General features: G+C 36.7%; 3 protein-coding genes across 3 annotated transcripts in view; all 3 read left to right on the forward strand.

Moving 5' to 3' along the window:
• LOC118265417 (aldehyde dehydrogenase X, mitochondrial-like) overlaps positions 1-7,550 on the forward strand; it is a 33,396-nt gene that overhangs the window by 16,154 nt on the left and 9,692 nt on the right. The gene's annotated exons all lie outside the window — the stretch shown is intronic.
• LOC126912700 (uncharacterized) lies at positions 3,186-4,936 on the forward strand. Its single transcript, XM_050706078.1, has 4 exons — positions 3,186-3,448; positions 3,698-3,841; positions 4,221-4,355; positions 4,717-4,936. Exons 1-4 carry the CDS (start codon positions 3,380-3,382, stop codon positions 4,888-4,890), a joined length of 522 nt encoding a protein of 173 aa, XP_050562035.1. The 5' UTR covers positions 3,186-3,379; the 3' UTR covers positions 4,891-4,936.
• LOC118265492 (uncharacterized) lies at positions 5,535-7,394 on the forward strand. Its single transcript, XM_035578392.2, has 4 exons — positions 5,535-5,923; positions 6,160-6,306; positions 6,701-6,832; positions 7,185-7,394. Exons 1-4 carry the CDS (start codon positions 5,852-5,854, stop codon positions 7,347-7,349), a joined length of 516 nt encoding a protein of 171 aa, XP_035434285.2. The 5' UTR covers positions 5,535-5,851; the 3' UTR covers positions 7,350-7,394.

The raw sequence follows: 7,550 nt of genomic DNA on the forward strand, positions 1-7,550 counted from the left end.
TTGTTTTGTCTTTGGTGGCTAAAGGACATCGGGCGTTTTTTACCCGATTTTTTAAAAGTCGCGAACATAAACCAAAACATTTTTAAATGATAGTGTTTGCAATCATATTTAATATTGTGTAGTTATTTTGATTCACAATAATGGGAAAATGGAAATAATTAGTAAAATGAAAATGATATTTTAAGTTGACTATTTTTCCTAATTACTAAACGACCGCTCAGTAAGTTAAAATATCACTCCGTGGTATTTTTGTAAATCCAATCAGGCTAAATCCGGCAAGTTGATGTGCATGTTTCGTTCTCACTCTCGCCCATAGTCTTAAAACTGGTATTATGTTGCGCTCGCGCAGGTAGCTAGCTTATCTTACTACATCGCAGTCCTTCGTCATCATCATCGCAGTCCTTCGCCAAAAGTTAAGAGAAAAATATGTTGTTTTAATTATTTTTGATTCCCTTTTTCCTCTTCAATTATTGCCCAAAAACATTTATAAATATTTTTTAAATGTCCATTTTCTCCTTATTGCCACGACCCACAGAAATGGGAACTATACCATTGTGAACTAGATTTAATTGCCTATCCACCGTACCTAATTTTATTTTTGTTCGCCGTAGGTAAGTGTCCCATACAAAAATGCCCGATGTTCTTTTGTTTTGTTTTTGCTTTTTTGTGTAGTAGATTAGTTGCTTTATTATTTAGAAAACTAAAACTGTAAATAACTGTACCAACTGAGTCGTAGCAGACGATCGAATGTTAAAAAAGTAAATAAATTTGTGATAAGTTGTTTTTCTTTGTAAGATATTTAAAGAAAAGTCTATGACAACTGTTCTGCAAATGTGCGTTAAAATATCTACAATTCTTCAGCTTTCTGATAAGGTATAACATGATAGGGAATAATTTGAATTCTTTGCCAAAACGTCGATGAAGTACTACAAGGTAGTAATAAGAATATCGATATTTAAGCTTCAAATTTAACTTGAGTCAGATTACAAAATAAAACAAACTGGTTCACTTCACTTCAGAAGGAGTGTCAGGGAGTGGCTTTTTTTGAGTGGAGAAAATCATCCAATGTCTTCTCCCACCTTGGGCGAGGCGAGAGGGAGTGTCAGACTCTTACTGACTAAAAACCACCCTGTTCCTTCTCCTGCTTTTCGAGCCGGAGCCCCGGTAAACCCGCTAGGTAGTCCGCAGCTCCGGATCAGGCATCAGCCCTACTGGGCCCCATCTGTGGTGGTCTGATGGCTCTTTGAGGCGCACACATAAAAATCCATAGGGGTCAGGTCTGAACTTCTAGCTGGCCACGGTACAGGTCCGCCTCTCCCGATCCACTTATTGGGATAATTAGTGTCCAGTGCGGGCCTGCGGACGGCGAGCAAGGGTAGCTCACCGCCCGAACAGAACCAGACCCGTGCGTGCGACGCGTAGCGTTCCGCGCGCGCCTCAAAGAGCCATCAGACCACCACAGATGGAGCCCAGTTGGGCTGATGCCTGATCCGGAGCTGCGGACTACCTAGCGGGTTTACCGGGGCTCCGGCTCGAAAAGCAGGAGAAGGAACAGGGTGGTTTTTAGTCAGTAAGAGTCTGACACTCCCTCTCGCCTCGCCCAAGGTGGGAGAAATCATTGGATGATTTTCTCCACTCAAAAAAAAAGCCACTCCCTGACACTCCTTCTGAAGTGAAGTGAACCAGTTTGTTTTATTTTGTTATCTGACTCAAGTTAAATTTGAAGCTTAAATATCGATATTCTTATTACTACCTTGTAGTACTTCATCGATGTTTTGGCAAAGAATTCAAATTATTCCCTATCATGTTATACCTTATCAGAAAGCTGAAGAATTGTAGATATTTTAACGCACATTTGCAGAACAGTTGTCATAGACTTTTTTTTAAATATCTTACAAAGAAAAACAACTTATCACAATTTTATTTACTTTTGTTAACATTCGATCGTCTGCTACGACTCAGTTGGTACAGTTATTTACAGTTTTAGTTTTCTAAATAATAAAGCAACTAATCTACTACACAAAAAAGCAAAAACAAAACAAAATTTAGCCACCAAAGACAAAACAAGGGAGAAATAGCCAAAAAAATGGGAAATTTTATCAAAAAAGTTAAAATGCCGATAATTTGAAAACGGTTAAGTTTGGGATATGGGGTCCCATGGTCAAATCAGTCAGGAATGATGTAAACTATCACGTCTTAAAGGATTTAGGTCGACTTACCCTTTAACCCTGTATATGACTTTAAACCTTTTTGCCCCAACGTTAGATTTAAATAAATTTTAATTCTTGTCTTATAAAATGTATTTTATTTCACCAAGTAGGTACCTAAGTATATAGGCACTAGTGAGTTAAAGACATAGTAACTTCAGTCAGGATGATGTAGAAAAGTTGTTCAATAAAGAAACTAGCTTTTCTCCATTAATTTACGTGAGTAAACCGTGATTTTTAGTTAATTTTGTACGTCTCACGACCGTTATTATAAAACGGCCATAGGTTCTGATGGCAAGCGGTAAACGCGCGTTTCAATAACGCCTGAATAAAATGTATGTAGTTGTAAACGCGCGCTTAACGCTCGCCATCTGAACATAGGCTTAGACTCACACTACCGTACCATGTTACACTAATCTTCTTTATACATACCTTTGTCCTATTTTTACCTTTTTATCACCATGAAGCAAATACAAAGAAAAAATGTCGTAACCAGATTTCCCTTTAAAATGATGCGTGACACTCTACGGGGAGCATGAGACGTTACGAGCCACGGCCCTCTCTATTTTCCATCTAGTGACCCATACTACAAAAACGGTCCACATTTTAATGCGCCACTTATAATATATCCACAATTCCACACCTTTTTACTTATGAGGCAGGGCCGTTTATTTATAAGGCAGAGAAGAGCCGTTTTTTATATCCCCGTATGCGTACACTGGCACATTTACACTATGGCATCTCCTCTTTGTACTTATTTCATGATTATCCCTACCATCTGATGAAACGATAACCTTTGAACACGAAGACTGTTCCTAAGCAACTTTATTGGACATACAAGACAGGATTGGTTGTCTTGCTCAGGACCGCCAAGAATGAGGAAGAATAGAAGAAGTCTACGTCAAAATGTGGACATAGAAAGGGCTGTTGTGGTTGAACGAAGCTAATAAAACATGTCATTAAACCTTCGATGAATAATAAGCTTGATAGTAGGTCATTTAGTAAAAAAGAGCTACTCTCATACGAGAGTAGATCTAGCTCATTGGCGCTTAATCATTAGGAACCAACCGACCGTGCTATACGTTGAACAATTTACTATTTCAAATGACAGCTCGAGCTAAAATCGTTTCGTGGAATAAACCTCCATTTAATTTAAAAAGTACGCCGACGCTATGTTAAAGTATTTAGTGCTTATGACATTTTGTTTTTCTTGTATTGATTCTAAATCTTCTTTGGAAGTCGTAAGTAATATAATAGCAATTATTCTACAATGATTCGGTTTCCCATTACTTGAAGAAGTATTCTAATTAACTTTAAGGAGTTGCGAGATTGAGTCCTTTTTTAGATATGTCCCAAAAATTAACTGAAAATTTCAAAATGTGATTACTCATAATACTTTATTGGAACATAATATTTAAACCAATAAATAATAAATAGGCACTCAGAAACCACAGCTAAGCGTTAACCAGTAACAGTTTATATGTTTATAGGGCGAATTTGACCTGAAACTGACAAAATACGAAGACTGCAGTGGGCCTAAACGGAAGGCCTGCGTTGCATCAACAGTGAAAATTCACAACGATGTCACATTGGCCTTAGATTTTAACATTAAAGAAAATATGAAGGCGGTTAAGGTATTTTTTATAACTCAATCTATAAATATAAAAATAAGTCCGGTTTTCCTTCCTGACGCTATAACTCCAGAACGCAAGAACCGATTTCCACGGTTTTGCATTCGTTGGAAAGGCCCTTATATATAAATTTAGGAAAAGATCAAGAAAATATTAGGAAGCAAGGGAAAATCCTTGATGGCTAAACCGAGTTTGCCGGGATTGCTAGTTAAACATAAAATAGAACCCATAATCAATACAACTACATACTTACAAAGAGACGATGGAGATTGAATTATTTCATCAACATCCTCAACATGTCACTTTCCGCAGCTGCACATTGAAAATGCATCTTAAGATTTACATCAAAAGGTTTAAAATAACTTAATCTTTCTTTTTTCAGGGAAAGATCATAGGATGGATGAACAAGAATAATCCCTTACTACGAGTTTCGATTAGAGACCTATGTGAACACATTTTTTTTAGAGCCTTGCTTGCAAATATTTTGAATAACTCCGATCAATGTGCATTTAATAAGGTAAAAATTATGGACTTTATAGACTTGAAAGAAAGTTGAAAGTTGGTCCTATCTTAGGTAAAAGGACCACATTTCAATACACGTGGCAAATTTTGTCAAACCAAGTACCATAACCCTTTTTATTGCTACTAGGCACCATTTAGGACTCCAATCGAATGCAAAGACCTTAAGGACCATTACATTAAATAACACATATTTATCTCTATTTATTCTATATAAGAAATCCCAAAATGGATATGCAGTGCTAATATGTACCTTTGTTTTGCTATATATTTTTCCTGTATGTATGTATGTACACAATATACGATTGTGTACCTACATAAATAATTTAAATAAAACAATTATGGTCCTTCTTTAACAGGGACGCTATCAATTTACGGTAGACATCCAGAAGGTGTCGCGCAGTTTCTATGGGAGCAAGTACATGTACGGGAATTGGACGTTTCAATGGATTTTCTACAATGACGTCTGCAATCTGCACTGCGGTTTGCTTAACCTCTCGATGACTCCAACAAAAACCCGTGTTCATGATTAATAAATTAAGTTTACTTTGTTAATTTAATTGTTTTTTTTTTGTTCAACTTGTTGATGCAACAAACTTCACGCGTTTTTGATCCCCGAAGAAATAGGCAACGTAAGACCCACATATTATTACCAGTTGTGTTTGTCCTTATGTCCGGGAAATGAGTGCCATGATACCAGTACCCTTAAGTACCCTTAATTATAAAGTTTAAAGTAATCGAAACGAGAGCGCGTTAGGCGCTCTGATTAGTTGGTTTATTTGAACCGGCCAATCAGAGCGCTCTCTTTTCCATTACTTCAAACGTAAAGCAAACTAAGGGTACTGAAGTGAGCCTGTCATAGCAGGCTAATAAAGTAACCACTATTAGCACCAAGAATGGAATTGGGACCACAACTATTAAGTACCGTAGCATTGTCGAAAAATTGCTTTATCCGACCCCTTGGTCAGCGTCGCTCTTTAATAAACCTGACCTTCAAACCGCAATTCTCAACCCTCTTGCTTAGTGGCGAGGCTTTTGCAAACTCTTATTTGGTGGAATCCCATAATCCAGTCCACTGGGTTAGGGACGTTGTATGCAAAAACCTTTAAATCCTGAAAATCAAAACATACATTTCTACGTAAATATAACATTTATAGCATAGTATTATATGAGTTACATCGCCCACTTAAAATCTTCTGGAAACTTTATACCACCCAGGAAATACTCGTAGAACAAAACCATTATCTCTTTAATTTACTAGATCATCTCCATAATTTAGCTCAACTAACAAGCATTGTAAAAATAAACCAAATGCTCGGTTTCCAATAATTTAAAGCAATCATATAAAAATTTTACTCTCCAACGAACCATTTAATAGGGCATTAAACGGTTAAGCAAAAATGAACCGTAATGACGTACTACACCTAAGTATCCTTGTAAAATTTCACTTAGTTGTTCCACACTAAACTTGCTTGAAGTCCCTTTGTGTGCAAGATGTTTATACATTGGCTTATCCTGATCACAGCATATACTGTCCAAGTGTCGTCAAGTGCACAAAAAGAGTATGTAAGTCAATGTGTAAATTCATGGATTGTTTGAAAATCTTTTACTATGGTATTTATTATCTTCATGAACAAGTATGTACTTAAGGACCATGGACTCATGTTAATGTTACAGTTCACTGGCGTGATACTAAAAAGGCCAGGCATACAATTTTGAAATGACCAGCAGTAGATGGAAAGCTTTGAAATATATTTCTTGGTACCTAATTCGCCAATATTATCTATATTATTTTCTTCCAGGGTACATTCAATTTGACAATAACACAGTTCGACATTTGCAAAGGACCAAAGCAAAAGGATTGTGCGCATTCGACGGCTTCAATCAGCAATACTTCTACTTCTTTGATATACGAAATTGATGTTCTACAAAATGTGTCGCCAACAAAGGTAGGTAACCGGTGACAGGAGTAAGCGGAGGATTTGCCTTTCACAGTTTTTTAAGGGCAGTCAATGCAACGGCTTAATAAAAATGAATGAATTTATTACACAAATGGCGAAAAGTGGTTGTACATTGTATTTTTTACTTGTCGTAATGGCAATTTGGAATTACGTGTTGTAATGAGCACCTCTGCCTACTCTTTCGGGGATAAACGGCGTGACGTTGGTGTTGTATAGGTGTAAAGACATATAAAATGCATCACCTATGATCCAAAGGACCACATACGATGACAGATAAACAGAACATCACAAACAAATAAGTTACTAATAAGGTTACCTTAATTGATTTGAACAAACTGGAAAAGCTAATTTACACTAATCCTATTTGTATTTTTACTTCTAGGGAAAAATTGTAGCAGTAACCAATAGTAAAGAGTTCCTTAGATTACAAGTGAAGAAACCATGCGAGCATCTTTTTTTGAGGCCTCTCTTCAGTTCCCTCATGAATGTTACTAAGGATTGCTATGTCGTGAAAGTAAGTATTTTGATTAACTAAAAAAAGAGTAGGCTGTGTAATGTCGCCACGTCTGCGCACGCTGCTCATGATGAAGAGTCCCTCTGTGACTCGAAACTAGTAGAGGTTTTCTCTATTAATGTACTTGAGTAAACCGTGTTTTTTTTAGTTAATTTTGTATGTCTCACAATATTTATTATGAGTATTTGATTATTTTAATATTAACTTTTTTGACTTCACCTGCCTTCGATGAAGCGATCAGGAGTGTCAAACACTATCCTGATCTAACTTCTTTGAGGCCCAGTAACCCTTGCGACATTTTTATTTGCCCTTACTAGCACGTACATTAATATTAACGTATGCCTTTTTACAGGGACACTACAAGTTCCAAGTCGACATCCTGGCGATTGCTCAGTCATATTTCGGTGGCACATTTGTGTTTGGCAACTGGACTTTCAAGTCGTTATTCTACAATGATGCTTGTAATTTCTCTTGCGCCAATATACAAGTTGTCATGTCTCCGAAGAAAGAACACTAAAAGTTAAGGACAAGAATGAGTAGTCTATTGGTTATTATACACATTTAGCCGTATATTATGTAAACAGCAACGTAATATATAGGTACTACGTTCCTTAGGGTCTTCTTATTTGACCGAAATTCGACTCAAAGGACCAAATTGGAGAGGTAAAATTTTGTTTGTAGATATGGTTTCTTTATATTGAAATAAAACGCTAACAAC

Source organism: Spodoptera frugiperda, chromosome 28 (assembly GCF_023101765.2).
Source record: "Spodoptera frugiperda isolate SF20-4 chromosome 28, AGI-APGP_CSIRO_Sfru_2.0, whole genome shotgun sequence".
In the NCBI taxonomy this organism is placed as follows: Eukaryota; Metazoa; Arthropoda; class Insecta; order Lepidoptera; family Noctuidae; genus Spodoptera; species Spodoptera frugiperda.